Source organism: Molothrus ater, chromosome 17 (assembly GCF_012460135.2).
Source record: "Molothrus ater isolate BHLD 08-10-18 breed brown headed cowbird chromosome 17, BPBGC_Mater_1.1, whole genome shotgun sequence".
Lineage (NCBI taxonomy): Eukaryota > Metazoa > Chordata > Aves > Passeriformes > Icteridae > Molothrus > Molothrus ater.
Window position 1 is genome coordinate 7,920,303 of NC_050494.2, and position 27,775 is coordinate 7,948,077.

Consider the following 27,775-nt stretch of genomic DNA (forward strand, 5'->3'; position numbering starts at 1 on the left):
CGCCCTCCTCCCGGCACCTTCGCGCCTGCGCACCAGCCCAGCCGGCACGGCGCGTGCGCTCCGTGCCCCCGCGCAGTCCAACCGACGCTCCTCGCCCAGCCTCGAGGCGCCGTGCGCATGCGCAACGCCCCCTTCCTGCCCCCTCCCACCCCACCGCACCCCCCCAGCCGCTCGGCGGGCGATGTGGAAGGAATCCCGGGACTGCTGAGCGGGCCGAGGCCCGTTGGGGCACCCGGCGACCTCCGGCGTTGCTGCCAGCCGGGCCCGCGCGGCAGAGCCGGGAAGGACGCGGACCCTCAGTCGAGCGCTGAGGTGAGGGGCGGGGTAGGGTAAACCTTGAGTGACGGACGGCTCAGCCAAAGGGAGAGGCCGCAGCCGGGCCCCGCCCCTCCTGGCCGCTGATTGGCTGGCGTGTCGGCCGCGCGGGCGCTGTGTCGGCCCTCGTGCGCGGCCCCGCCCCCCAGGTACGGCGACCGGCGGGGCCGTCCGGGGACCTGGGGGGGGCGATCCGGTGCTTGGGGGGGGGTGGTTCGGGGGTCTGGGGGAAGCGGCCCCGTGATTGGGGGGTGCAGTCTGGTGGCCAGGAGGACCGGCTACCCCCTGCGGTGCTCCCGCCTGCCGCTGCCCGGCGTGTCACCGTCCCGGCCACAGCGGCAGCGCGCCGCTAACCGTGACTGGAATCGCTGCCGTAAGGACGCGGGGCCGTGCGGCGGCTCCCGCGGTGACGAGCGCTCGCCGGTTTCAGCGGTTTATCCTCTCCGCCTGCGGGGAGCGAGGAGCTTCGGGGCGGCGGGGGCTGCGGTTACCGTCAAACCGGGCCACCCTGGGGCTGCCGTGATCCCTCGGTAGCGCAGCCCGTCCGCTGCCGCCGCCGCAGCCGTTGGGTAACGCCGGCGGAGGGGGCGGAGGCGCCGGGCCCTTTAACGGGCGGGGCGAGGCGGGGGCGGTGCTGTCGCGTTCCGGGCCGACCCGAAGCTCCAGCAGAACAAGAACCGCCTCCGCCCCGGCCCGCAGCCGGCCTGCTAGGCGCAGCCCGCACCCGGTGAGATCTGGGGTCTGCTCGGAACGAGCCTGGGGGTCCTCGGGGCTCGAGGCTGCTTTCCGGGGGAGGGGGTGTTGTGGTCGGTTCTCTGTGCGGCTTCAATCTGGTGGCCCTGAGCCTCGGCGTAGAGCTGCGGGGTGATCTCAGTATAACGATAAGCTATCGGTGGTAATGGCGCGGGTGCATCTAAGAGCTGTGGCATTAACCGTTTCGGTGCCTCTCTCCTCCTCTGTGCTAAGGTCAGATGCTTCCATCGGTCGCGAGGAAGAGGAGCAGAGTCGGGACCTGCTAAGTGCTGATCTGCTTGTGCTCCGGACCATGGACTCATTGAGGGCGTCCCAGGTGTGAAAATGTACAGCAGTAACCGGGAGTTAGTGATTGACTTTGTTTCCTACAAGCTCTCACAGAAAGGATACAGCTGGAGTCAGCTGGAGGAGGAGGATGAGAACAGGACTGACTTTGCAGGGGAGGAGGACGAGATGGACGGGGTCCTCAACGGGAGCCCCTCCTGGCACGCAGCCACCAGCCACATAGTGAACGGTGCGACTGTGCACCAGAGCAGCCTCGAAGTCCACGAGATCCGTCGAGCGGCCGATGTGAGGCAGGCGCTGAGAGAGGCGGGGGATGAGTTTGAGCTGAGGTACCGGCGGGCGTTCAGCGACCTCACTTCCCAGCTCCACATCACTCCCAGCACGGCGTATCAGAGCTTTGAGCAGGTAGTGAACGAACTGTTCCGCGATGGAGTGAACTGGGGCCGCATCGTGGCTTTCTTCTCTTTCGGAGGAGCCTTGTGCGTGGAGAGCGTTGTTAAGGAGATGAGGGTATTGGTGAAACGCATCGTGTCTTGGATGACCACGTACTTGACCGACCACTTAGATCCCTGGATCCAGGAGAATGGCGGATGGGTAAGAACACCTCTGTGTGCTGGGGTGGCTGCCTGTGCCCTCCCTCGCTCCAGGCTGGCAGTGGGGCCGGTCAAACCGGCAGCTCCCTGCAATGTTTGTGCTAGAGCTTGTCCTACCCCTTGCAGGGAGGATAAAAGGGTGTGTGGTCTTTCCTTCTGTGCTCTAAACACTGTCTCAAGAGGGTCAGCCCACCATGCTCAGATACGTCTTTCTCCATCCCTGCTTTTTCACCTCTCTGGATGTTATGTAAAAGACCTGTTTTTCCAAGAGCCTTTGGAAATCTAATGTCATCCAAGCTTGTTCTTCAAGGAGAGCCCTGGTTCTGGGGCATGTTCCCAGTGTCATTAATAACGGGGAGTGGAGCTTCCTCCTCTCCAAGGCAGTGTTGTGATGGGCTGGCTGGTGGTTTGCAGAGGTAGCAGCTACTTCTTCATTCTGGAAACAGCTTTTGCCTTGCTCATGGTGAAGTGAATCCCTCAGCAGATCTCTGTGGGTGGGTGGGCTTCTGGTACTGTCTGAGCTGGTGTGGTGGGAGCCAGGGCCAAGGTGGAGGCAACCTCTGTGCTGGGGAGCTGCTAAGCCTGCAGCTGCTTTTCCCTTGGCAGGGAGCAGTGCTCCCAGCTGCCCCAGCAGCAAACCCTGGGAGCTCTCAGTGGTGAGGTATTAACATGAATAAGCATTTCTTCAGGAAGCATTCTTGAAATGCCGGGTCCGGCTGTGCGGTGCAGCCTGGGACTGCCGGTGGGAGGTATATGACCTACAGATGTCTGAGTTTTTATTTGGCTTCTGCATCTTAGTGATTCCCTGCTGCTGTAACCTTTACCGGTTCCCACTGGAAAGAGTTCATGCTGTCAGGCATTGGCATCTAAACAGTGGGGAATTGCCTCCTTGCTGGGAGCTGAGGCCTCTCGGCCCCTTCAGCTCGCAATCCATTGGCAGAGCCCAGCATTTTGGAAGGGGACAGGAGCCTTTGAGCCCAACGTTGTGCTCTGCACCCTCCTCGCAGAGAGGAGGTTCTCCCCAGCTCCCAGTGCCTGGCCACCAATGCTGGGTATCCCGGAGAAGAAGGGGAGCTGGTGTACCCAGGGAGAGGGAGCCGGTTCAGGAAGAGTGAAAAAATTCCAGGAATGTGACCGCCCTGGGGCACTGCCTGGGTGGGGCTGCTCAGGCAAGGAGAGGAGCTTGGTTTCGATTAATAGCCCAGGATCTGCTGGCCATTTCATCTGGCTGTATGTGGCCCATTAGCTCTCTCATCCTGCAGATAACCCTGGCCAAATACAGAGTTCCTTCCCCCTCCCTCTGCTTTTGGCTTTTAGAGCCACAGATTAGTTTTGGAATTAAGTGATCAAACTCGGGTTTCCAAGCTAGTGTGGCTGTTGCTGTTAGTGACGGATTGGGCTGTATCCTGGAGACCTAGGCGATAATGCAATCTGATTTTTTGTAAATGAACTCTCTGGGGGATTTAGATTAAATCACTGGTGGAAAATCACTGGTCCCTGCTTGTGGGGAATCAAACACCTCCTCCCTCTGTTCCCCACCCCCAACCATCACGATTCAGACTCTTCAATTTTTTTGTGTCTGTCTCTAAATTAATTGTTTGGAACAAATATTTGTTCAACAGATTGCGGGAGGGTCCGGACTCCTCTCTATCTGACCCGCCCACCAGCTCTCTCTTTGAAAAATGCCGTTTCCCACTCAGGGAACCGCCTTGCTCTCTTGTTCTAACCTTGAACCGGGCTTTTAACTTCCCTGCCCAGGCTGTGCCGCTGCCTGGGCTATGCTGGCAGCTGAATGGAAGCCAGGCAGGGTGGTGAAGGCCAGAGTGTGGGGAGTCCACACCACCAGCCACCAAAAACCTGCTCTGGGCAGTGTTGCTGCTACCAGCCTGTTGCAAACCCTGAGTCCTCATTTGACATCTTGGCTGTAGCTTTCTTCCACTCTCAGCTTTCATTATGTTCCTTCCTGTAGGAAGCCATGCCACTCCACACCAAGGGACAGAGGCCATAAGAGCTCCTGAGTGCCTCACGTGTGGGGTGTGCATGGGGATGCTTTGCTTTCCTTCACTCTCGCAATTCCAGCTGCAGGGAGAAAGCCACTGGCCTTCTGCCAGCTCTCCCTGCAAGAGGAGTGCCACCCTGCCCTGGCTGTGATGGAGCCATCCCTCTCCTGCTGCCCTGTTTGCACAGGGAGTCTGTTTGGTGCATTGGAGCTGTTAGAGCCTGTCCCATTCAAACAAAGCACTCCCGAGAGGTGCAGCAGGCAGATCCTGGTGAGAGAGATGCAAGTTCTGGCAGGCCTGCTTGGCAGGGCCCAGGTGGTTTGTGTTTTGGAGCACTGCAGCACTTCTCTTCCTGGAAAGCCCCTCTAAAAGGGAAGGAGCATGGCTCCATAGCAAGTGCTGCACAGCCCAGTTGTGCAGGAAGCTCTGTTTCATTCCCCACCAGTGGAACAAAGGCAGCATAGGAGGGCCATGGGGTGCAGGTGCCTTTGGAGGTTGCTGTGTGCTGGGCTGTAGCAGTTCTCTTGAGAAATCGAAGTTTTGAGGCAAGGGGAAATAGTAAATCTTGCTCCATAATGTTAACATAGAAGTGTTTTGTCACATTTACTGGCTCTGCCTTGCTTTGCCCTCTGCTCTGCAATCTGGCACTGGGAAAACAAACAAACAAGAGCAACCCAAGGGGAACATTTAATAACCAGCCAGAAGGGAGCTGCTGCCTTGGCAAGCCATCAGATCCAAAAAGGAGGCTTTCCTGGGCTAGTTGCTTTGACCAGGACCAGGTCCCACTAGCTGTGAAGTTGAAATGGTGGTGCCAGTGGGGATTGGGAATTGTGGAGAGAGAAATTTGGTGAGTGGGAAGGAAGGAGGGGGAAGCACAGGGTGAACAGGGAGACAGCCTGGCAGGCAGAGATGTACTGACCGTGCCTAATCTGTTTGAGAAAGGAAAGTGAGCAGTAGTTCCTTCCTGGCTGTGACCCTCCAGTGCGTGACAGCTTTTCCTTCAAGGCTAAATCCACATTCAGACTGAGATTTAAAGAGGGTTTTCTGGATGAGCTTGGAGTTATTTCTGTGGCTATAGAGTCAAGAGGTTTGTGGGGCATATGGTGGGGACCCACATGAAGGGGCTGCATCAGGCTAGAACTGAAAGCACATAGCATCTTTAGCACCAGTCTGTGATGTATATAAATCCCAACAAACTGTACTAGGCTGATGGAGAATGAGCTACTTCCTGCAATAGCTCAGTGCTTCCTGGGCTCTCAGTTGACCCTGGCCACACAGGACTTGGTGTGCTGGGACATGTGTTGTGTCACCCTGCAGAGGACTAAAAGCTTGTGATTTTCTTTGGGGAAAACCCTTTGAGCATGTCAATATAGCAAGCTCATTTTTATCTTTTAAATTTTTTTTCTGAATGATAGGAAATGACTCAGCCTGGGTCATATGACAGCTCACAGCTGGGATTTCGTCCTGTGCTGGCTCCAGGCTCCTCAATGGTTTCAGGTTGAGAGTTAGACTTTGATTCTCAGCTCTTTGAAAATGCTTTTTGGCCTTGTGTCCCAGGTATCCTGCACAAGCTGTCCTTGCCACTACCACATTTCCTGGGAGTGTGGTTTGCCAGAGTTCTGCCCTTCTGAGTGTTACAGGTTGGGTTTTGGGGATGTCCTGGCATTTCTAATCCTGTATGACATCACAGCCATTTGTTCCATGCGGTGGTCAACGTGCATCAGAACTGACTCACTGGAAATTATTGAGCTTAGCCAAGGCCATGCTTTACTGTCTTGAAGATGAATCCTATGGCTTCATCTCAGGCTGAGAGAACTGGGGTTCAGCCAGGAGAAGAGAGGGCTCCCTGACAGTGCCCAAAGAGGCTCCAGCAGAGGTGGAGGGGGACTTTAGACAATGGCATGGAGTGACAGGGCAAGGGGGAATTCCTCCCCACTGACAGAGGGCAGAGTTAGATTGGATATTAGGAAGGTTCTCTGCCCTGTGAGGTTTATGAGATGCTGGCACAGGTTAGTTACCCAAAGACGCTGTGGCTGCCCCATCCCTGGAAATGTTTGTGGTCGGGTGGATGGGGCTTTGAGCAACCTGGTCTGTGGTGCTCAGCTGTACTGTTGCTTTGCACTTTATCCTCGGTAATTATTTTACAGCCTTGATACCTTGCAGCTGAGATGATGGCCCCGTTGTCGTGGGGTGAAAAAAGTACTGTCCTCCTGCCACTGGGGTTCCCCATGTCCCTTCACAGTCCTGGGTGTTCCTCCCTGGCTGTGGGAGGTGCCAGCAGTGTCCTGACTCAGGTTGTCCTGCCTGGAGCAACCAGCCCAGGTAGCTGTATCCTCACTGACAGCTGGAGATCTGGGCTCAGCGTGCAGATCCCTGGCAGCTCCTCACCCAGCCTTCGACCTGGGAGGCTTTTCTGCAGTGCTCTCCAGGAAATGCCATTGGAATGACTTCCACTGCAGCTTCCTGCCCGGCCCACAGCAGCATTCCTGCCGCTAGACCAAGAGCAATGCAGAGGCTGATTTCAGAGCTTTGCTCTTTACCCCCTTTACTCGTTCTCCTTCTTTGGGGCCCTGCCTGTTTTCCTTGCTGCCTCTCGGTGTGTGGTGCAGTTTGATTACGTTCCTTAGATCTGTGATTACAGCAGGCGCCTGGAAAGCCAAACTCCTGCCCGTGGCTGGCTGTGGCTCAGAGCAGCCCACTTAACCCCGGGGTCTTTGAGCGAAAGGGATAGCATTTCCTTCACTCCCAGGGGAGCCACTGGCAACTCTGATTCCTAAAGCACTCCGAGGCTCTTTAATCCGAAGAGCTGAGTGTCATTTAAAAAAAGACCTGTGAAATAATTAACAAACTGTTTCTTGCTGCTCTGTGTTCACAGCTGCTCTCAGTAATGTCATTCCGCCTGCTCATCCTGCTCCTCTCTGACGCTGGAGCCGTGTCCCTGGAGCGCTGCCCGGGGTCTCTCTCTGCTTCAGCAGCAGTGGGGTGTCCCAGCACAGCAGAAAGGGTGGGTGGGAGCTCTCTTTTCCCCAGTGGAAGCTGCAGCTTTCTCTGTGTGTCTGGGCTGCTGTGCCTGATTTCCGTGGAGCTCTGGTGTGGTCTGTGAACATGGTTTCCCCCCGGGAGCAGCAACACGCCTGCAGCACACACTGTGTGCAGCTGAATGGTGGTGTGGTGCTCTGAGACCTTTGCTGAAGCTGAGAAGGTTTGGTTTCCTTTGGTTCTTACCAGGCTGATAGCTGTAAGCACAGTCCTATCTTGACATTACAAGGAGTATTTCTCTAGCAGCTCTTTCCCCACTAGCTGTAAAACCAGAGTATTCCCAGGAGGAGCTGGGGGAAGGGAAGGGATGGATATCAGTTGTAGAAGTGTTGCAGACCTGCTGAACCGAGAGGCGAGGGATTAATGGTGGCTTCTGCTGTGGGAGCAGGAGGGGGCTGAGGGCAGCCATTCTGTTCCCTCTGGGGACCCCAGAGCAGCCAGGATGTTGACCTACCTGCTGATTCAGAGAGAAGTTATTCACTGAGGGTGGCTCTGCCTTGCAGTGGCAGGAGAGCAGCCATTCTCCTCCACCCTCTGCTCTCCTGCTCCACCCTCCCACAAGGGAGGGATGTTGCCCTTAAACACTATTGTTCTGAGCCACTAAAGATTAACGCATAGAGTGGAGACATGAAAGGGAAGCAGAGTCCCTCAGTGCCAGGGCATTCCTTGCTTTATTGCCCTGACCTTGGACAGGGAAACTTCTTCCTCCCTGCTCCTCACCTGGAAGGATGTGCAGGATGGGTTCTTGGTGCAAGATCTCTTTGAAGTCCCGCTCCTAATCATTCTTGAGATGCCAAGAGCTCAAGTTAGGGAACACGCATTCCAGAGGCGTGGGAGAGCTTCTCCCACAGTGCAGCCATGGAGGGGGGCAGCGGGGCAGGCTCAGGGCACGGGCTGGCACCCATCCTGGTCAGGTGGGGAGAAGGGTTACTCTGCCACAGCAGAACAGCCCAGCGGAACGAGGGTGCCGAGGGCTGCTGGGAGGCAGAGCCGTTAGCAGATGGCTCCAGCTGGGCTCACCGGAGAGCAGGTGTGGGTTTCGGGAGCAGCCTTTTAAGAGAGATGTCAGTTTTGAACCCGGGAGGCTCAAGGGGCTGAGCCATAGCTGCCACAACTCGCATGCTGGGGAGCTGTGACCTAGTTGTGCTGTAGAAATGCTCGGTTTATTTTTTTATTTTTAGGTATTTTGCTTATTTTATCCTCATGTTTAATTTAGTTAGCAAAAAAAGAATCGGAGGGCTGAGCAGTGCTGGGAAGGACTGCCTGCAGGCGGGAACGCCCGCTGCAGCTCCGTGCAGCCAGCATCTCTCCAGCCGCCCGTGTCTTCTCTCGGACACGTGCTCACGTGTACCAGCCCAGTGCTGTCTCTCAGGATCTCTTTAATGGGAAACCCAGTGCACTCAGCGCTGCTGCCTGCCTCCGGGGTAGCGAGGGAGGGAGGGAGGAGCGGGATTCAGAGCGTTAGCCAGAGAGGCTCCCGTGGCCACGGGGACTGTTTGAATGTTGTGATGTAACTGGTCTGCCTTCCCTCTGCTGCTGGGAGCAGGAAGCTGGGGGAGTTTGGTGTTTTGGGGGGCTTTGGGCTGGTTACTTTTTCGACTGCTGCTTGCCTCTGCACTGGCACAGCAGGCCCAGGGAAGGGTAATGGGCTGTATCTGCAAAGAGGGAAGTTTCAGGGGGTTGTGCGATTCCCTTGGGGAGAGCTGTTTGAATTTATTGCATTATCCTCCTTCCTGCTCAAGCTTGTGTTTCAGCTGTGTCTGCAGACGTAGCTGCTGATTTAAGTAGATCCAATTAGTAGCTAGCTCCTGGCATCAGTATCCTGCTTGGGGAGATGAGCCCTGGAGATGAGGAGCCTCCAGTGGGAGCAGGGCTGGGCTCAGCCTTTCAGCCCCCGTTCCTGATCTAGGATGGACCCAGAGTTCCCCAGCTCACAGCCCTGCACCTGAGCTCAGAGGGAAACCGAGGCAGGTGTCCTGCTCTGTGCTCTGCCTGGCCAAGAACAAAGAGCAGGCAGGTTCTCCCTGCTTGTACTGCTGCCAGACAGGTGCTCTTAAGAGTGAAATCAAATACTCCAAAACGTGGCAAGCTGGCAGCAGGCAGGGCTTGGAGCAGGAGCTGGAGCTGTTCATGCTGGGACTGTGCAAGGGGCCTATGGGCAGAGCCATGCAGTGCCCTGGCTCCTGGGGTAGGATTCTAAAGGGAGCTGCTGGAGCTGCCTCCTGAAGGAGCATGGAAGCGTTTTCTCCTCTGCTGGAGGATGAAGGGCTCTTTGTGAAGCTCAGAGAAGAGGTCTAGGCTGGCATGGAGCTGGTTTAGTTTAAATGCAGCTAGTGCCATGATCAGGTGGAGCAGGACAGCTGTCTGCATTGCTTCTCTGAACAGTACCAGTGCCATTTGCCCATCTCCCTGGTTTGTGCCACGATGGAAGCTGTGGAAGGCTGGGGACACTGCCTGTGTTGTGCAGGGAGCACGTCTGGTGGCAGTACGTGGCATTACTCTGTGTGTGTGGCTTGTGGTGAGCTGGCTCAGGGTTTGGGCTGGGATGTGGGTGCTGGGTGTGTGTGTGGCCCTGGGTAGTGCCTGGGTGACATATGACTTATATATGGAGAAACTGAGGCGTTGCTACCTGTAAATCAGCCATTATGGAGTGTTGCAAGTGCCTTCATTCTGTACTTGTATGGCTCACCAGTGTATTAAACTTGCTGGAGAGCTAATGTCTTTTAATAGAGCAACTGACCTCATTTAGAAGCTTCCAGTGCACCAGCCAGTGATTATTTCATGCAACAACATGCATGGAGGAGCCCAGGGCAGAGCACAAAGTCTCCCTCTCATGCTGCACTGCTCTCTCTCGCATTTGCTGCATCAGCTGCCTACTGTGCTTCCTGCCCTCAAGTCAGCAAGGATTTTGCTAAAAGGGACTTTGTGGCTTGAATAATTTGAGATTTCATGGAACTAACAGGAAGTGAAAACAGAATGAGCACATCTTCCTCCTCTTCCTGCACCTCCACCCTTTCCCCTTTTTCATTCAAGTGGCATGTAAGAATTACAGCAGCCTCGTGAGGGGCCGGGGCTGAAGTGGGAAGTGGTAAAGCTTGGCTGTAGCTCCTCCAGGATGCTGGTGGACGAGTGGCTGAGGCAGGAGAACCAGGCAGCTCTTCCCCAGGATCTGTCTCCTCTGGGGACCATCCCTGCACCCAGCCTGGCTCCCTTGAGCCCTGGTAACACCAACATTCCCTGTGGGGTGGGTTTGGTGAGGCTCACGGTGCGGGTGAGGGCCAGAAAGAGCTGTCAGCATCGCCCACTCATCCCCTGGCAGGAGGGAACGTGGCTCGGCAGCCGGGCACACGTGAGCATGGCTCGTCTCCCCGGCACAGGTTTCCCCACGGTTACACAAGGGCACGATTGCACAGGAGCTCTGACGTCCAGGAAGAGCAGTGACAAGGTGAAAATTGAGCTCTGTTCCCTGGGTGCCAGTGGCCCTGCTGAGGTGCTGTCCCTCTGCTCCCCGGCAGATAACCGGGACATGAAAGCAGGAGCCTTCCCTGCCCCCCGAGCGTGCCCCTCGCACAAAGGCTGCTCTGCTGCGGGGCTCAGACACCATCTGTCCGGTGGGGAGAAGCATCAGAGAGACCGTCTTTCCTCGGACTATTCCACTTAATGCCCTTTGGAAAACAATCCCATTCCCAGCAGGTGCTAATCTCTTGAGTGGATCCGGCTCAGCCAATGTGTTCTTCGCTGTGCCTTTGTACCAGAGCCGTGTCTCCTGCCATCCTTGCCTGCCCTCCCAGAGCAGCCCGGTGCTGGCCAGGGCTGTGGTACCTTCGGGAGCCCTCAGCCTGGTTAGCTCTGGGAGGAACACTGATGAAAGATGGATGCAAATGGATTAGTCATTCACATCGTCTCCGGCTTTAATACACATGAATGTTTCAGCAGATTTCTGGAACGGAGAGTGCGATTCCCTGCTCTCCATCTCGTGCTGTGCACAGCAGTCTCCCGGGGCAGGGACGGGGGTTACAGCTGTCACCGTAGCCTCTTTCATGTATTTGGAAAACGCTGAAATTGTGCTGAATGGTGTGGGGTTATTGCAGGTTCCCTGGAGCCGGTGATGAAACCAGTTTGACAGAAGGCTGCCGCGGCAAGGATTAGGGCTGGAATGTGCTAGTGAGGGTTTGTTTCTGGTTAGAAAAGAGCTGGCTCTGGCCTGGGCTAGGCTGGAGCCCTGCAGGTCTGTTGGGCTTTGGCCCAAGGGACAGCTTTCCTGCTGGACCCCCAAGCTGCAGTCCCACAGCAAAGCCCGAGTGAGAAGAGAAAGAAGAGGGGGTGTTCTTATTTAATTGACTCTTTTGAATTGATGGCTGCCTCCTTCCCAGTCGCAGGTTTCATTGAATGCCCTGGGATTCTGGGAGGGCCAGCACCCCAGGGTCCACAACACCCCAGCACCAGCTCCAAGGGCAGGAAAGGCAGGAGGGGCAGTGGGTGGGTGGCATTCCCTGCCATTGTCATGGAGATCAGCAGCTGCTTCCCTGGAGGTCACCATTTGCATAACAGTTAGAGCTGAGTCTCTGGAGTATTTGCACCTGCAGCTGCTGTCCCCAGAGCCCCTTCCTCTCTCTGTGTCCCAGAGCCCCTTCCCCACCCCATTCTGAGCCTGCCTGGGGTTGCTGGTGGGGACCAGTGGGGTGAAGCTGCAGATCTTCTGTGCCCATAGAAGGGGAACTGGAATTAGATGATCTTTAAGGTCCCCTCGAACCATTCTAGGATCTATGGGGAATTGTGTGTTTCTGTGGGGAAGGTCAGACCTGCCTTGGATGGCAGGATCCCTTGCCATGCTCCTGAGTCAGGTGCTCACCTTGACCTCCACTGCCCAGCACTGCAGGCAGTCCTGCGACCTCTGCAGTCACACTCTGTCCCTGCTGCCCTCCTTTCAGGGCTGGGAGTGGTGTGGGCCACATGTGGATACAGCATCAGGGGGAGCAGGGCAGAGGGAGAACCTCTAGGATGTCTCTTCCATTCATATCACAAAGGGACCCACAGAGCTGTGTTTACAGGATCCCAGTGGCAGCCTTTGGGAATACTTATGTTTTCTTTTATTCTTAAAGCTCTCAGCTGCCTTTTCTCCCCTGTGCTTCACCTCCAGTTCACATATGCCAGCCCCATGTGGTGAGCTGGCAGCCCAAAGGGGCTCTGGGAGCAGGTTGCTGTCGATGCAGGGCTTTGTTGTGGTCTGTGCTGAGCTGCTGCCTTTCTTTTTCCCTCCTTGTCTTGCTGCTCAGCACAAAACTGTTCCCAGCATCTCATTAACAAATGTCTGGTCATCCAGATGACTCTGCTCCCGGCCAGCAATTGCTGTTAGACCTCTGAGCAGGAACACAGCTGTACTTACGGTGAAGGTAAAACAGAAACAGTCTTGTTTTCAAGGGAAACATTGCCTCGTGATGAGAATGCCTGGGTTGGGAGTCAGATGCTGTGGCTCATGCTGCTGGCTCGCACACAGCTCTGGGAAAGGCACTTAACCTCCCCATAGCTGTTGATCCATCTGGGAGCAATGCTCACTTATCCCACGGGAGGTTCTGGGGAACCAGATCATTTTTGCTCAAACACACCTGGGTCCTTGGGTTGGAAAGGCTGTTGTGCATGCTGAGGTGGGTGCTGGGGGTATCTCTCTTACTGGGCTGTGGCTGGGTATTGGAGCCCTGGGGAAGCTCCAAAGCTTCTGCTGGAGTCCAAGTCTCCATGTCTAAGTTTGACCAAGTTCACCTGGATACTCCCAGTAGAGCCTGAATCTTCTCTGCTGGTTTTCAGAGCTTTGTCCTGGTATCTCAGTGACCTCCATACCCCTCACCCCCTTGTGCAGGGCAAACTTTGAGCCCCAAACTGCCAGAGCCCTCCCCTCTCTGCTCTCCTGCTTCACCACAAGCCAGATGGGAGTTTATTGCCCACATCTGCTTCCTTCACCTGCCCTCATGGCTCAGTGTCACCGAATCCTCTTTCCCCAAGTGCTGGGGCTTATCTTGAAAGAGGAACCTGCTCTGCTCTGCTCACCCTGAATGGGATCCAGCAACTCTTCTCCTCCCGCGCAGGCAGCACTGGTGAATGAAACCAACCAAACAAATGAGAGCCTCAAATTTTTGGTGTTCCCCTTCCCAGGCTAGGATGTGAGTATTGTCTCAGTCAGAAGTTGTGCTTCTTTAGTCTGCTCTCCCACTTGAGACAGAGCACTTCAGGTCAGACCTGCTCCTCCTGCCTTTTTGCCACAGGGTTGTGTGTGGGCACTGGGCAGTGTTTATTTAAACACTGCATCCCCACAGTACTGGGTTGCAGTTTGGGGCTCTGTGAATGTCCAGAGAACTTTTGGCACTGCAGAACCTCCCTGCCACAGCTCTGGGGAGTGGTGGAGCCTGACTCTCCAGGTTTCTCTGCCTCCTGCAAGCAGCATGTGCAGCAGGAGGGAAGCATGCCCTGCCCCAGCTCCTCCAGCAAGTGATGTTTTAGGCTTCAACAAGAAAATGTGCATTCCTTCCCCAACTCTGTGGAGGAAAGGCAAAGGCAGGGGATTGCTTCTTGCATAGGAATAAGATCTCTGCTTACTCATTGCCTGCCCTGGAGCATCCTCCTCTCGGACGTGTCAGTGACCCGGGGTGGGGAAGGGGATGTGACGGCCGTTCTGATGGAACAGCCTGTCCTCTCTGGCCAGGGATTGAGACACTGACGTGCTGTTGCTACCACAGTCCTTGTGATCAGCTCAGGAATTCCAAATATTTCCTCTCAGATAAAGGTGACTGGGGGAGGCCAGAAATATCTGGACGTGTCTGGGCAAGCCTGAGATCCAAACACCAGGCCAGAGAGGTCGGGATCATTCCTGGGAGTGCTGGGCTTCAGGTGCAGAGCGGCCAAGGCCCGGGATGGTGTGGGAACAGAGCAAGCTGCCTTTCCCTAACCTTCAACCCACCCCCAGCATGGGCAGGGAGGACGTTCCCTGCCTGTTTTCCCACTCCCTCTGGTCTGGGATCTGATTCCCAGGGGACACATCTGGGATCAAAGTTGTGCAGAGGCTGAGCTATCACAGCTCCTAGGGTGGTTTCCCTGGGGAAGGGCAAGGCACTCTCCTCAGGTCCCCTATAGCCCCCAGCTGTGGCTCCAGCAGCTGCTGCTCCCTTCCCAAGGGAAGGAGAGGGGCTCAGCTCAGGTCCCTCCCTGCCTGTGCTGGACTCTGGCTGTGCTGCTCTCCGCCTGTAGCACCCGATAGCTCTGCGCTCACTGTGCGCCATTTATCTCTCCTTCAGCAAACACTTCCTTTTCTTGGAAGCAAGGGCTTCTTGGAACTGCCTTTCCCCAAAGGCACCACATGCCATGGAAAAAGCAGCATGGAGAAGCGGCTGCCAGCCCTCCTTGGCTCCCTGCCCTGCTGGGGGGGCCTCTCCTGGTGCCTGCCCCACAGAGAGGCTGGGTGGATGTGTGGCCCTGTCCAGCACTGCAGCCTTGCTGGGCACAGTGGGGACATCCCTGCTGTGGGTCAGGAGGAGCCTGTGGAGATGTGTGGGACTCTCAGTGGGGCAGGTCCTACTGGATTCCTGAGGAAAGCAGATCTTCTGGGGAATACATCACGAAGGTGCAGCCACCTTCGTCCAGCTGAGCATTCTGCATGCAGCCTCAGGTGCTGTGAGCAAGTGGCTGGGATGTGTGTCCAAGGGAAGGACCATCCCAGGAGCGAGGGCCCTGGCACTGAGAGATCAACACATATGCTGAGTTGGAAGGGACCCACTGGATCATCAAGTCCAACTCCTGGCCCTGCACAGGACAGCCCAGCAATGCCACCATGTGCCTGAGAGTGTGGTCCAAATGATCCTTAATGCTGTTTCAGGCTTAGTGCCATCACCACTCCCCTTGGGAGCCAGTTCCAATGTCCAACCAGCCTCCTGCTGAAGAACCTTTTTCTAACATCCAACCTAACTCTCCCCAGACACAAATTATGTAGGGGTGGTGTTTTTTGGACAGGTGCCTTCTGCCCCAGTTCCCTGTGCCCTCCATCCCTGCCAGCCTGCTCTCAGTTTGCTGCCACTGCCATGCCCTGTCACAGCTCCATACTCATCACCACCTATCAGCAGAGAGATTTCCTGTGCCAGAATTTAAAATATCTCCTTCTTGGGTTTGGACTCTGCTCCTTTCCCTCTCCTGCAGCACATCACTCGCTGTTCTCTGGGTGAGTGGACTCACCCTTCTCCCTGGACAGCATCTGCCTGTGAGCTCCATGCTGCCCATTCCTTCAGGGCCAGGACACAGTACAACACCTCCACAGATCCCATGCCAGCTGGCAGGCATGGTGGGAAGTGAGCTGCATTCTGCCACTCTGTGTGGGTGGGAGTCATGGGGATGACTGTCATACCCCTGAAGAGGACTGTAAGTGAGGTGGCAGCAGTGACATGCTCCAGGGTGAGTTAGCAAAGTCCCTGTGTCCCAACACTCTGCATTTGGGTTTGTGAGTACCTCCTCATGGTCATGGGGTGTGGAAGGCAGCTGGGGGAGGTGTCTGGTGGGACACGGAGAAGAGCTTTGGTGGCAGAGGCAGATGCTGAGGTGCACAGCTTATCAAGGACCTGGTCCCCTGTGGTGGGGAGCCCTGTGGCCATGGAGAGGCACACAGCCCAGCTCCCTGGGAGTAAGCATGCAGGTCTGCTGCACACCCTGCTTTGAAAAACTGTCTGAGCTTGGTCATAGGTATGTGGCAAGGTGAGGAGATACCCCACAAGCTGTGACCATCCTGGAGCTGTTTGGTGGGAGCCGGGAGACTTGGCACCACATTCCATGGGAGAGAGGCACCTGGATGCCAGCCATGACCTGGGCACCAAACCCCCGGAGTCCTGCGGGCACAGGCTGTGGGCAGGTGTGGGAGGCAGAGTGCTGGCAGAGCAGGCAGGCAGGAATGCTCCCCCTGCCTGTGCAGAGGCTGTGGTGAGGCGTGACAGCGTCAGCCGGGCTTATCTCTGCTTTCCCAGGGCAGCTGGGTTACTGGAACTGCACTCACTTACCAGGAACCCGGGGATCTTGCTGGAAGATGGGCTTAAGGTGCGACAGCATTGAGCCCCTGCTGACGCTGAGCTGCTGGTGATCCCTGAGCCTGGAACTCACAGCTTCCTCTCCATCCAGCTCTGAGCCTCCTGCTCAGCCCTGATAAAACTGAGAGATCCTGGGCCACGTGTTTCCCTGCTGCCTGCCCTGCCGTGTGCGGCTCAGGGACCCCAACAGCTCTCCTTACCATGGGCTGAGGTCTTCCCAGCTCCTGCTGCTGCTGGAGGCAGCCGGCTCGGACGAGCCGGGCCGGAGTGACTGCATTCCTGGCCAAGCCTCGTGCTTGGCCTGCTCTCCTGAAGCCGTGGGAAGGCAGTAGCTTGGCGACCCAATGTCTGCCTTCGCTGCAGGGATTCGTGAAATCCAGCTCGTGTTGTGGAGTAACCTGTGACGGCCAGGATGTGGGAGTGGGAGGTGGGAGGCTCCGCTGTGGACACAAAATCACTGGGAGGATGCACGGTGTGGGCTCCTGCAGCTGTGGGCACCAGCCCTGCTGCTGCTTCCACAGGCCTCGGCCAGGGAATGGAGCCCAGCGGGTTCCCACTGCAATGATTTCTGTCACACTTGGATGCTAATTTTAGAGAGCCAAGAGCACGTGATGCACCCCCTGCCCTGCCCGCGTGGTGTTCTCCTCACAAATCCTTCCTGGCATCCTCTTCTCTCATGACTATGCTTGTCCCTTTGCCCTGTGTGCATGATTCAGAGCGAGGAAGCACAAGGCATCTGTCATCTGCCTGGTCCCCACCACCACTTTCCTGCCAGCCCTTCCCTCTCTGCTCCACTCACACCCCCGTGCTCACCACTCTCCTCTTTCCACAGGAGCGCTTTGTGGACCTCTATGGGAACGATGCTGCTGCCGAGATGAGAAAAGGCCAGGAGACCTTCAACAAATGGCTCCTGACGGGAGCGACAGTGGCTGGAGTGCTTCTGCTGGGATCCCTGCTGAGCCGCAAGTGAGCGGCCGCCGCCGAGCCCCCGTGGCCGGGACGGCTGCGCCTCCACCGCCACATCCACTACACTCCGCCCCCGAGCACCGGCACCGGGGCAGCCCCTCCATCCCGGCCGAGCACCCTGCTCCATGGAGTTTTCTCCCTCGTGCCGCCAGCTCCTTTTATTGTAGCCCGTCTTATTTACTGTTCTGTTGTGTTTTAAAGGCGCTGAGGCCAATGCAGCACTTCAGCCACCAGCTCCCAGTGCAGCTGGGGGGGGGCACAGGCTAGAAGGTGTTCCAGCCCTGCAGGGTTCTCCAAATAATTTGGAAGAGAATAAACAGACTTATTTTTGCATGTGTGAGTGCGTGCGTGTGTGTAGATGTGTCACTAATATAAAGTTCCCCAGCCAGAGCAAGGGTCAGGCTCTGTGCCCCCGTCTCTGGCACGCACAGGCACCGGGGAGAGGCGGGAGCTTCCCTGCAGCATCCCTATCCTGTCCTTGCTTCTCCAGTCAGAGCTCATCCCTGTGCAGGGGGAGGAAGAGGAGGAGGCAGAGGCCAGAGGTGAGGGGCTCTGCCCTTGGTCAGAATTCCTTTCTCCCCACATTCACAGTTTTTGGGAGCTGTGGCCTATCCCAGGTGAGGATGGTGTGCCAGGCCCAGGGCTGTGCATGGTTTGAAGCGTTCTTTGCCCTCTTCCTCCTCACTCCAAATGTAGATGGCTGTGGGACAGTGCTCATCCCTTCCCGCCTGTTCCTCTGGGCTGGCGAAGGAGGGAGGCAGGAGTGGAGGGGGGAGTGCTTGTCCCTGGCACAAAGGGCTTTGCAGAGAGCTGGGGCTGTGGTGTCCAGGAGTCCAGAGCTGGCGATTGGAAGGGTCAGGGGAAGCACCTTCACTGGGGTGGCAAAGCCCAGGGAGCAGCTGATTCACGAGACGAGCAGGGAAGCAAGCCCAGGGGAGATGGAAGTGAGGGCTGGCACTGGCTGAGAGCCATCTCCACCTCTGGGGAGCCTCTTTGGGGACAAAAGGAGCTGTTGGCCTCTCCACTGCTGTTCCCCATGTTCCCAGTCCCATAGTGCAGGCAGTGCCCATGCGTGGCTGTGATGGCTGCATGCAGTGACTGAGGTGTCTGGCTTCCCTCCCCCTCATTCCCACGCTGCTCCTGCTGCTGCTGGAGCAGGGAACCTCCGGCCTTTGAGCTGAAATTAGCTTCCACAATAAACGCCCTCATTCTTCGAAGCCCACCGCGGGCAGACACAGCTGTCCACAGCTTGTCCGTGTACATACTGCCCGCGCTCTGCTGTACATATACGAGTAGTTTTTAATTCATTTGTGAATACTATTAATGCTATTTTTGTTATCTTGTCTGTCCGTATTTATGTGTGGGACCGTGCTCCCTGCAGAGGCCAAGCTGGGGTGGAGGTGAGGGGAGAACCGGAGATTCCAGGGGGGCTCACTTGGCCACTGAGCACGGACTCGCGCTCCTCATGTCGGAGCCACTGATCCCGCATGGGGAGCACGAGGATTAGCATTAGCCCATTGAACGCTTCGGTTTGCAGGTGGAGGTGAATCCACAAATAAATAAATTTGTCATTCGAGTTGCTGCTGGTGCTGTGGTCTTTGCAATTGTTGGAATTTGAGTGAATTTGGGGCCAAAGGAGTTGGCTTCAGTGGGAGGGATGGATGGATGGGAATGAGGTCCTCTCCCTGCCCAGGGAAGGGTTGGGGTGCTCCAAGGGCAGTTTGCTGTGGTCCAGAGGGATGGTGGTGGGGTGGGGTGGCACTAAGGGGTGATGGGGACAGGAGAGCCCAGGGCAGACTCTTAGCTGGGCTGGGGGTGCTGGTTTTGGGGACATGGGCTCAGCACCTATGAGGAGGGCAGGGGACTCACAGCCTCGCTGGAACCCACAGCCCCCTGCATTCCCGGGGCTACCCTTCAAAGGAGCCCCTTTGTGCGGGGCTCATTCCAGCACGGTTTGGACCACACAAACACTCGGCCTTTTTTGGGATGTCACAAGCATGGGGAACGCCGAGCCGCCCCACATCCCTCCCACGGCAGGACGCGCCCAGCTCAGCCATCCCCAGCCCCCCTCCCCTGTCCTTTCCGGGGGACCCCCGGAGCGGGGGGGCAGCGCCGGGCCCTGGCGTTGGGCTCCGTGGGGCGGCGGGAGCGGCGGGAGCCCGCGGACACGAGCACCATCCCGTGGGCAGCGGGAGAGCTGCGGCCGCAGCGGCTGCGGGGAGCGGCAGCGCGGGGACCCCCGTGACCGACAGAGCCGCGGGGATTGGAGGCACCCCCGGTCCCCGAGGGCCACTCGCGCCGTCCCCACCGCCCGGAGCCTCCCGGAGGGGACGGAGCCAACCACGGCACAGCCAGAGCCCCTCGCAGCAGAGGACGCAGAGATGCCCGGTGGTGGAATCGGGAATGGGAGCGTGGCTGGCAGACAGCGTGGGGGGCTCCCCGAGACACCCCACAGCACACGGGGCTGAGCTACCGCCCGCTTTAATCCCTGCCGAGGGTGGGGGCTGTGGCTCCCGCGCTTGGGCGCTTCGCCAGCCACGGGGGCACGGTGACAACGGGACGGTGATGGGGACAGGACTGGCGGGTTCCCACGAGGCAGGTGGTCTCACGGCTCGTACTGCAGGTCCGTGGCGATGAGCACGAAGCCCTGTAGGGAGTCAGGGTGAGAGAGTGGATGTGGGGGACATGGGGAACCCCGGGGTAAGGGGACAGTGGTGGTACCCACCTGGTGCAGGGAGAGCCGGGGTCTGAGCAGGCTGAGGCCATGTGGGAGAGGCAGGGGGATGCCAGCCTGGAGCCACTCTGCGGGGAGACAGAGTCACAGCAGGGGATGGCCCTGGTGTGGCTGTGGGAGGATGGGGACAGGACAGGGACAGCACTTACTGTTTGCCCGGGGAACCCCAAAAAGCCACAGCCCAAACTTCAGCAAGGTCTCCAGACGCTTCACCTGTGGGACAGGCAGGCCCTGAGCCCAGCTCAGCACAGGCAGAGGGGTCCATGCTGCAGGCACGGCTCAGCCCCCTGCCAGACTTGCCATGCATGGGGTCCACAGCCCCCCAGATCCCCCTCAGGGTGATGTGGAATCCAAGGCTCCCCTTGGCTTCCCTGGCACATCCACTCACCTCCACTGGGCCCACGTTTGATGCCACTTGTGTTATATGGAGCCTGTAGGACAAGATCAGGGTCAGAGCCAGGCACAGCGATGGGAACTGTCCTGGCACAGATATGAACTGGGGGCAGGATGGGGTCTGAGCAGGCAATTCAGGACTCAGGGAGGCAAATGGACAGAGGAGGAGAGTGGGGGAGCTCTTCAGGTATGTCCTAGGGGAGTTCAGGGTCGGGCACTAACCCTGTCAGTCTCACAGTGCCCCCCAGTCTGTTCCTGGTGATTGTCGGCTTCCCTGTCACGTTGGCATCCTGCAGCAGGAAGAGACATTGGGGAGACCAGGGCAGTGCCTGCAACCCAGCATCACCCAGCTGGCCCCAGTATCCCCCAGCATCACCCAGCTGCTCCCAGTATCCCCCAGCATCACCCAGCTGCCCCCAGTACCTCCCAGCATCACCCAGCTGGCCCCAGTATCCCCCAGCATGGCCCACCCCAGGAGCACACCCACACCAGCCCCAGCCAGGTCCTTTGGTGTCCCCTGGCTCCCTGAGCTGTGGCAGCAGCAGCCACTCACGATGTTCAGCAGAAAGGCAGGGACACGGGTGGCGTTGGGCAGCACCACGAAGGCCTCGGCAGAGCTGAGGAGGGTCCCATGCAGGGCATCAGGATGGCAGGAGAGCAGGGGCTGCTGGCGGGCCCAGAGGTGCAGCTCCATGGGCCGGTCTGGATAGCGCTCCTGCAGCTGGGAGGGACAGGGTAGGTGTGGCACAGAGCCATGCTGGCCATGCCCCCATCAGGTCCCCATGTGCCCATCACTGCCCTGCCCACGTCCTTGTCCTGGGGTGTTCCCTTCTGCCCGCATCCCATACTGCCTGTAACACCTGCCATTTCCACTGCACCCCATTCCCTGTCCTGTCCCTCGTGCATCCCATTTGACCTCTGTGCCATCCCATGTTCCATCCCACCTGCAACCTTTCCCTCCTGCATCCCATCCCTTTCTATCCCTCCTGCATCATTTCATTCCCATCCTCCAGCATCCCATCACATCCTCTGTTCCTCCTGCCATCCCATCTTGTGTCCCATGTCCCATCCCACCTGCATCCTGTCCTACTCCATGTCCTGCCTGTGTTCCCTTGTCCCTGTGTCCCATCTCACTCACCTGAGGGGAGAAGACCTCCATGCTCTTGGTCCTCAGCTGGAGCGGGAACCGCCGGGGGAGCTGGAAGGCAGGGAGGGATCAGGGGGCTGGGGCTGAGCAGGGGTGGGCATGGGGACACCCCAGTGGGGACAGCTCTGCTCTCCAGCCACCCCTACCATGTCACTGGAGATGTTCCTGCGCAGGGCCCCAGCTGTGAAGTAGGTGAAGGCGGCTGAGTTGGCAACGAACTCGGTGACAGCCAGCAGCAGCGTGGGCTCGTGTGCCATGGACGGTGGGGTGGGCAGGGGTGTGGGCAAAGCCACAGGCAGTGCCATGGGGAGTGCCACAGGCAGCACCACAGGCAGTGCTGAGGGTCTCTGCTGGTACGTGCCCACCCTGAAGATCTCTCCCTGCACAGACACACAGGGGGATGTGAGGATCAGCCAGGCTCCCCTGTTCCCAAATCTGGCCCAGGGATGCCCAGGATGACATTACCTTGAGGGCAATGTCCCCATACTCCTCTGTGAAGGCTGGCGGTGCCAGGAGGGAGTGGTCGATGGCAGCAATGGTGTCCAGCTGGGTGAACACTGCAGGGACATGGAGGTGGACGGGAGGAGTCAGACCCCCAGCCCCCTCCCACAGCCTGGCTCTGTCAGGATCCAGCCCCACAGTGGGGTCCTGCAGACCCTGCTGGGCACCAGTCCTGTCCACAGCCCCCCAGGACCACCCTGCCTGTCCCCAATCCTGGGGTCCCTTCACCCACCTTTCATGTGCTTCAGGGCAGTGTCCAGTTTGTCAATGCCCCTCTGGAGCACAAGGCAGAGCTGGAAGCAGAGCAGGGTGTCAGAGATGAAGGTCTCTGAGCCTCTCACTGGGCTGGGGGGGACAGGGACACCCCAGGGCACAGGGGCCGAGTACCCACCTGCTTGTTCAGCTGCTGCCTCAGGGTTCTCTGGAGCAGAGGTGCCAGCAGGTTGTAGAGCCAGCTGCAGGGCACAGTGGGGTGCTCAGATCACCTCATGGCCCCCACCCAGCCTCCCCCAGCCCACCCCCCTGGCTGGGCACTAATAGTCCTTGCATGCCAGAGACATGACAGAGCAGAGGGCCTGGCATCACCTGTATCCACGGTGGAACTCCATGTGCAGGTCGGTGCCATGGGTGTCACAGCCGGCGCTCCAAACCGTGGGGTGGCCACTGCCGTCCTCGCTCACCCCCAGCACCGCAGCCACGGCCACGTCCTGCATGCCCAGCTCCACAGAGCCACTGTCCTGGCTGGGGACAGAGCGGGTGAGCACAGGGACAGCGGTGACACTGGGCCACCCGGCTCCGGTCCCTGTCCCCATGGGCACTCACATGGCTCCCAGCTGGGCTGCCCAGTCGGCGCTGAGCTGGACCCGGGCGCGCTGCACCGTCAGCCTCAGCCCCACGTCCTCAGCAAAGTCCAACGTGGATTCGTTCATCTGCAGCTCGTGGATGTGAATCCTGCACAACACAGGCGAGCTGTGCTTGTGGCTGTGGCACAGACAGGGATGGGGACAGGGACAGGGAGCCCACAGGTGGCTCCTACCGTGGCACAGCGTAGGTGAGAGTTCCCAGGAGCGGGGTGTTGTAGGAACCTGTCAGGTTCAGCTCGTGCTCCTTCTGCAGCATCGACTGGAGCAGCTCCAGCCCAAAGCGCCGGCCTGGGGCAAAGGGGGAATTTGGGGTGACACCAAGGAAGGGGCTGGGGTACCTGGGGTGTCAGCAGAGTGATGGTCCTTCCATCCCCCATTCCTGGCAGACTTGCCATCATTCCTGGGGGTACCCACTGGTTCCCTCCATTCCCCATCCTTGGCAGTCTGGGCATCATCTCCCACTGGTCCCCCCCCATCCCTCCCTACTCAGGAGAACAGACTCACCAAACTCCAGTGTCCTCTGGGTCAGCCAGACCTTGATGCCAGGGCTGGTGATGGTGGCAGAGACACAGGCAGGCATCAGGAGCAAGAGGCAGAGCCATACAGTACCTCGAGGCTGGTCCTGGGACCTGGAGGCTGGAGCAGAGGACATGTCTGGGGGACACACAGCAGGTGTAGAGACCCCCTCCCTGTGCACCAGCACAGCCAGGACTTATACTGGGAGCCCTGGGTGACATCAGCACACACGGGGACACCACAGTGCTCCGGCCACCGAAAGCCCAGCCTTGCCCAACCATGACTGAAAGGGGAAGCCCCATCGTGGGAGCAGGGCAACGCAGGGTCCCACACCAGCCCTGCCAGCCCCTACCCTGGGGGTACACAGGAGCCAGGGACACCAGCTGGGGCTCCCCACAGGGACACAGGACATGTGGGGACACACAGAGACCCGGCTGGGCCAAGGCCACAAAGAGCTTCAGCTGTGCCCTGCCTGGGAGCGATGGAGCAGTGGGGGACAAGGACACAATGAGCAGGTCCTGGGGCAGGGGGGCTGCACCAGGGCAAACGGGGCTCAGCCCATTTGCACCAGGGGGCAGCAGCTGTTCCCGCTTTGGGAAGGGCTCTGGGAACCCTGTGTAGGGTTACCTACATTTCAGTGGGGCTCAGGGTGTTCAGGGTGCGGAAGCAGCCCCCAAGGAAGTGATGGAAAAGGGACAGTCAGAGTGAGAGCAGAACTGTGCAATCCCCTCCAAAAACCTCAGCTATGGGGAAGGAGCCTCCCGCAGTGCCAAACCCACCCTCAGAGGGACCGTCCCCTAGCCAGGGTGAGCCCCTCCAGTGCCCTGGGCTATGGATGACTGGGCTCCAGCTGCCCTCCTGGATCTAGCCTGGCAGACCCAGAGGTACCTCTAGAAGGGCCAGGGCCTTATCTCAGCACAAGGGCACATAGAGCCCACGGGCAGCCTCACCTGAGGGACCACAGCCCACATAATGCACCTCATGGAGGTCTTGAAAGCAGCTGCCCCCTGGCCTGGGATGCCCAGTGCCACCAGCCATGGCTGCTGTGGTGACCAGTGCCCCCAGTAGTGACCCAGAGGCCAGCACTGACACTGACCCCCAGCCCAATGCCTACCAAAGCCCGTCCATCCCAGGGTGCCCCTGCCCTGCAGCAGCGCTCACCGTGCCCGGTGGGTGCAGTGCCCCACACCGCAGCTCCTGCCATGTCTCCCGCAGCTCCTGCCATGGCTCCCGGCTCCTCCGTGTCCCGGGGACTGTACGTGGCAGTGAGCAGCAGGGACCAGTTCTGACGCCAATGTCCATCCCGGGTCCTGGTCACACCACAACGTCACCAATTTCCCCCGTCCCTAATCCCTTCCGGGATGAATCAGGTCCCACGAAAACATCGAGGGACCGGTTGGGGCGCAGGTGCCCGCGGGCTGGGCGCTCCCTCGGGCTCTCCGGTGCATCCTGGTGCTGCCGCATCCGGCATCCCGACACGTGCAGGGGCTCGGCCCAGCCAGCCCCGCTGCCAGCCCGGGCTGGCCCCGCAGCCCCTTCCCGTGCCAGGTACCCGGGGGTGCCCACCCCGCGTCCCCTGAGGAGGGGATGGCGGCCAGGGCTGCATGGCGAAGGCTCGGTCGTGGGGCACACAGGGCTTGGACAGGGGTCAGGCAGAGACCTGGGGACACACCTGGACACACACGGAGCCCCTGTCCCCACCGCTCCAGCGGGAGCTTCCACATCAGCGGCAATGAACAGGTAAGGGCGGCACCCGCGAACACGGCACGGGAAGAGCCCCAGCGCCTCCCGCGCTGCCCCCGGCCCGAACGGAGCCCCCAGCCCCGGTTCTCCTGTCCCAGGACCTTCCAGGCTACTCCAGGAGGGCGGCCCGAGCCGTGCAGTGCGAGCGGACACCGGGAGAGGGACCCACCGCCCCGTCCGCGCCGCGCTCGGGGCTGGGAGGAAGGCGGGCGGTGGAGGAGACACCGGGGGGGACCTGGGGGATGATGGAGGGGACCCATCCGAGGATGGACAAGTTCATCCACAGAGACCCAGAGCCCCCGCCCCCCCCCCTTCGTGTCCCCTGCTGCTTTGTCACAGCCAGGACAGGGGTGGACAGCGAGGCAGTGTCTTGATAGCCCAAGTCACCTGTCCCCTGCACAGGCCCTGCCAGGGGCTCGGCTGGGCTGGGAAAGCACGAGTGGACACGCATGGACACACAGCTGTGAGCACACAGACACACACAGAGGCTGTGCAGAGCCTCACACACGCCTGTGCCCGGGGCTGCTCAGCCCCTTCCAACCCCAAATCCCCTGGCTGCAGGACCCTGGGGAGGGGGGGAGCCTAAAGGGTCCCACCAGAGCAACAAGAGCCCCTCCAGGCACCCCAATTGTCCCCTGCCAGGCCCGTAGGGAGGTCTGAACAGATCTGGGACAAGAGGCTGTGAGATCCTCGGGGTGTTTGTGAGTCACAGGGAAGCTCAGGTCAGGGCAGCTGCCCGGGGCACCCCCAGCCCTCAGGGTTGCACAAGCCCTGATGCAATTTCCTTGTCCCAAGCGTTGTGTGTCCCCACAGGCAGGGGTTGCACCAGGAAGAGCAGGAACCACAGGGAGAAGCACCCCAGGATTCGTATCTGCTCTTCCCTGTAAAGGGAACAATTCCTGCATCATCACCCCTGCAATCCCCCAGTCCTGACACAGCAACAATCGTGGGAGCCTCAGAAAGGCTGCTGGGCGCGGGTGGCCCAGCTGGAAAGGAGAGGGAAGGGAATTCCAGGCTGCAAACACACCACTGTCCAGGGAGATGGGGAAACCACACTCCCATGGGGGCACAGAACCCCACAGCTGGCTCACAGCACTGTCCCCTCTGTCATCATCCCATTAGGTGCCTAACCACGGAAAGATGCATCCCCGTGCTGCTGCATTATCCCACCACAGAAGATAGGGTGCCAACCATCTTCCCTCCTGTGTCTGACCCTCAACACCCCACTGAGCCCAGGGAGTGAAAACCCTCAGGAACCACTGGGAGAGGCTCTGTGGGGGCAATGCTGGCACACAGGGAATTGGGACCAGCCCTTGAGAAATCCCTTCCCCAGCACCACCACAGGGTCCCAGACCCTGTATCCCCCAACATACCCACCCAGCCCACAGTGGTCTGCGCAAGTTGCCCTCTGTTAAATTGGGCACAAACTCCCGGAGCAAAACGCACCCAAAACCCTGGGGAGGGGGTGTGAGGAGCAGGAAGAAAACGCGCATGTGGTCATCAGGGCTTGTTTAATAACAAAACTCCAGCTATTGTAGAACAATATTCTCCAGCATCATTGTAATATACAATACGGGGAATGCTCTCAGCAATCTGAGAAGGAAGGATCCGGCCCACAGCACCCCCTGCCCAGGCTGGGGAGCCAGGGATGCGGGTGAGCCGCGGTGCTCGGGGACAGGGTCCCAGGGACGATGTCCATGGTGGGACCGGGATCCCGGGGACGATGTCCGTGGAAGGTCCAGGGCGGTCTCAGCGGCAGAGGATCCGATCGGCAGCGGGAATGCACGGAGCCTACGGGAAAGGGACACGAAGCGGGCGGTCAATACTTGCCAGAGGGTGCCGGAGATGGAAAGGGAGCAGGAGGAAGGGACATCCCCGGGAAGGAGAGGGCGCGGATCGGGGGAAGGAGATTCCAAGGAACGCCGGTGCTGCCCGTCAGGAGCGCGGGTCTGAGCCGGTGCCGTGGGGTCCGCACTCACCTCGGGGGAGTCCCCAGCAGCGGCGGGGCGGGGGGGGCCGCACTGCAGCTCCAGCTGCAGGTCCCAGATGTAGTCGATAACGTGCTGCAGCAGCTCCACCTTGGAGACCCGCCGGTGCCGCGGCAACGTCGGCACCAGCGCCCGAAGCCGCGAGTAGCAGCCCTTCATATCGTACAGCAGCGCGGCGGCCGCCTGTTCCGTCGCCACCGGCGACACCCCCGGGACCGGCCCGCAGCGGGCGGCTTCCCCGGGCCGCACGGCCTTCAGCGGGCCGCCAGCGCCCGCGGGCAGTGGCGAAGAAGCAACAGCGGCGACCTTCATGGCGAGACGCTGCGAGCGCGGAGAGCAGGACGGGGACGCGGCGGGCGGACAAGGAGCCCGCGCCCCGCCGCGCACTTATAGAGCGCCGCCGGTGGGTGGGCGGGGCCGCGGGGAACCCTCGGCCAATGGCAGCGCGGAAAAGGCGGACAGAGCCCCGCCCACTCCATTCAAGCGCCCCAAAGGGCAGCGTCTTAAAGGGGCAATGGCGGAGGGAGTGCCGTGACAGGCTTGGGCTGCGGGGCAGGGAGGTGCGGTGGCTACAGCGGTGCGGAGCGCCCACCGTTCCCGCAGTTAGCGCGGGTCCTTGCCCCGCGGGCTCCCGGTGTCGGGCTCCCCGCAGCCCCGCTCGCCCTTGTCCCCTCCGGGGCTCGGCCCCCCCGCGCTCCCCGCGGCCCCCCCGCCCCGCGGCGGCTCAGACCGTGAGACGCCAGGGTCGTGACGTCACCCATTCATAAAACGCCGCGCGCTGTCAGCGCGGCGCCGGGCGGGCGGTGCCCATGGCGACGGGGGCGGGGCGGGGACACACACCTGCAGCGCCTACGGGGGGCACCAGGACCCCCACGGAGACACC

At 59.4% G+C, this 27,775-nt stretch overlaps 3 protein-coding genes across 6 annotated transcripts; 1 reads left to right on the forward strand and 2 right to left on the reverse strand.

Annotated features, from left to right (window-relative positions):
• Nucleotides 1-176: 176 nt before the first annotated feature.
• On the forward strand, nucleotides 177-18,583 carry BCL2L1 (BCL2 like 1). 4 transcript variants are annotated; one of them, XM_036395567.2, is made up of 3 exons: nucleotides 177-312; nucleotides 1,282-1,947; nucleotides 16,874-18,583. In XM_036395567.2, exons 2-3 carry the CDS (start codon nucleotides 1,393-1,395, stop codon nucleotides 17,009-17,011), a joined length of 693 nt encoding a protein of 230 aa, XP_036251460.1. In that variant the 5' UTR covers nucleotides 177-312; nucleotides 1,282-1,392; the 3' UTR covers nucleotides 17,012-18,583. The 4 variants fall into 4 exon arrangements, with proteins under 4 accessions (XP_036251460.1, XP_036251462.1, XP_036251459.1 ...); XM_036395569.2 differs by having other exon boundaries at nucleotides 1,287-1,947; XM_036395566.2 differs by lacking the exon at nucleotides 177-312 and adding an exon at nucleotides 577-1,042.
• A 968-nt stretch (nucleotides 18,584-19,551) lies between these two features.
• LOC118694767 (bactericidal permeability-increasing protein-like) lies at nucleotides 19,552-23,297 on the reverse strand. The gene is made up of 15 exons (XM_036395999.1): nucleotides 23,150-23,297; nucleotides 22,819-22,933; nucleotides 22,605-22,733; nucleotides 22,368-22,523; nucleotides 22,174-22,237; nucleotides 22,015-22,075; nucleotides 21,747-21,838; nucleotides 21,428-21,661; nucleotides 21,273-21,332; nucleotides 20,688-20,855; nucleotides 20,357-20,424; nucleotides 20,130-20,172; nucleotides 19,891-19,954; nucleotides 19,733-19,809; nucleotides 19,552-19,654 (listed from the first exon to the last, which is right to left on the reverse strand). The coding sequence occupies exons 1-15, from the start codon at nucleotides 23,295-23,297 to the stop codon at nucleotides 19,613-19,615; spliced, it is 1,521 nt and encodes a 506-aa protein (XP_036251892.1). The 3' UTR covers nucleotides 19,552-19,612.
• A 3,101-nt stretch (nucleotides 23,298-26,398) lies between these two features.
• On the reverse strand, nucleotides 26,399-27,476 carry ID1 (inhibitor of DNA binding 1). The gene is made up of 2 exons (XM_036395653.2): nucleotides 26,884-27,476; nucleotides 26,399-26,695 (listed from the first exon to the last, which is right to left on the reverse strand). Exons 1-2 carry the CDS (start codon nucleotides 27,202-27,204, stop codon nucleotides 26,654-26,656), a joined length of 363 nt encoding a protein of 120 aa, XP_036251546.1. The 5' UTR covers nucleotides 27,205-27,476; the 3' UTR covers nucleotides 26,399-26,653.
• Between the last annotated feature and the right edge of the window lie 299 nt (nucleotides 27,477-27,775).

Excerpts from the sequence above, each read along its gene's own strand:
- LOC118694767 (XM_036395999.1), bottom strand. The coding sequence starts at position 23,297 with ATGTCCTCTGCTCCAGCCTCCAGGTCCCAGGACCAGCCTCGAGGTACT. Across the intron at positions 22,934-23,149 it reads CCAGAGGACACTGGAGTTTG|GCCGGCGCTTTGGGCTGGAG; the intron begins GTGAGTCTGTTC and ends CCTTTGCCCCAG. Across the intron at positions 22,076-22,173 it reads GGCAGCAGCTGAACAAGCAG|CTCTGCCTTGTGCTCCAGAG; the intron begins GTGGGTACTCGG and ends CTCTGCTTCCAG.
- ID1 (XM_036395653.2), bottom strand. The coding sequence starts at position 27,204 with ATGAAGGTCGCCGCTGTTGCTTCTTCGCCACTGCCCGCGGGCGCTGGC. Across the intron at positions 26,696-26,883 it reads CTGCTGGGGACTCCCCCGAG|GCTCCGTGCATTCCCGCTGC; the intron begins GTGAGTGCGGAC and ends CCTTTCCCGTAG.
- BCL2L1 (XM_036395567.2), top strand. The coding sequence starts at position 1,393 with ATGTACAGCAGTAACCGGGAGTTAGTGATTGACTTTGTTTCCTACAAG. Across the intron at positions 1,948-16,873 it reads TCCAGGAGAATGGCGGATGG|GAGCGCTTTGTGGACCTCTA; the intron begins GTAAGAACACCT and ends CTCTTTCCACAG.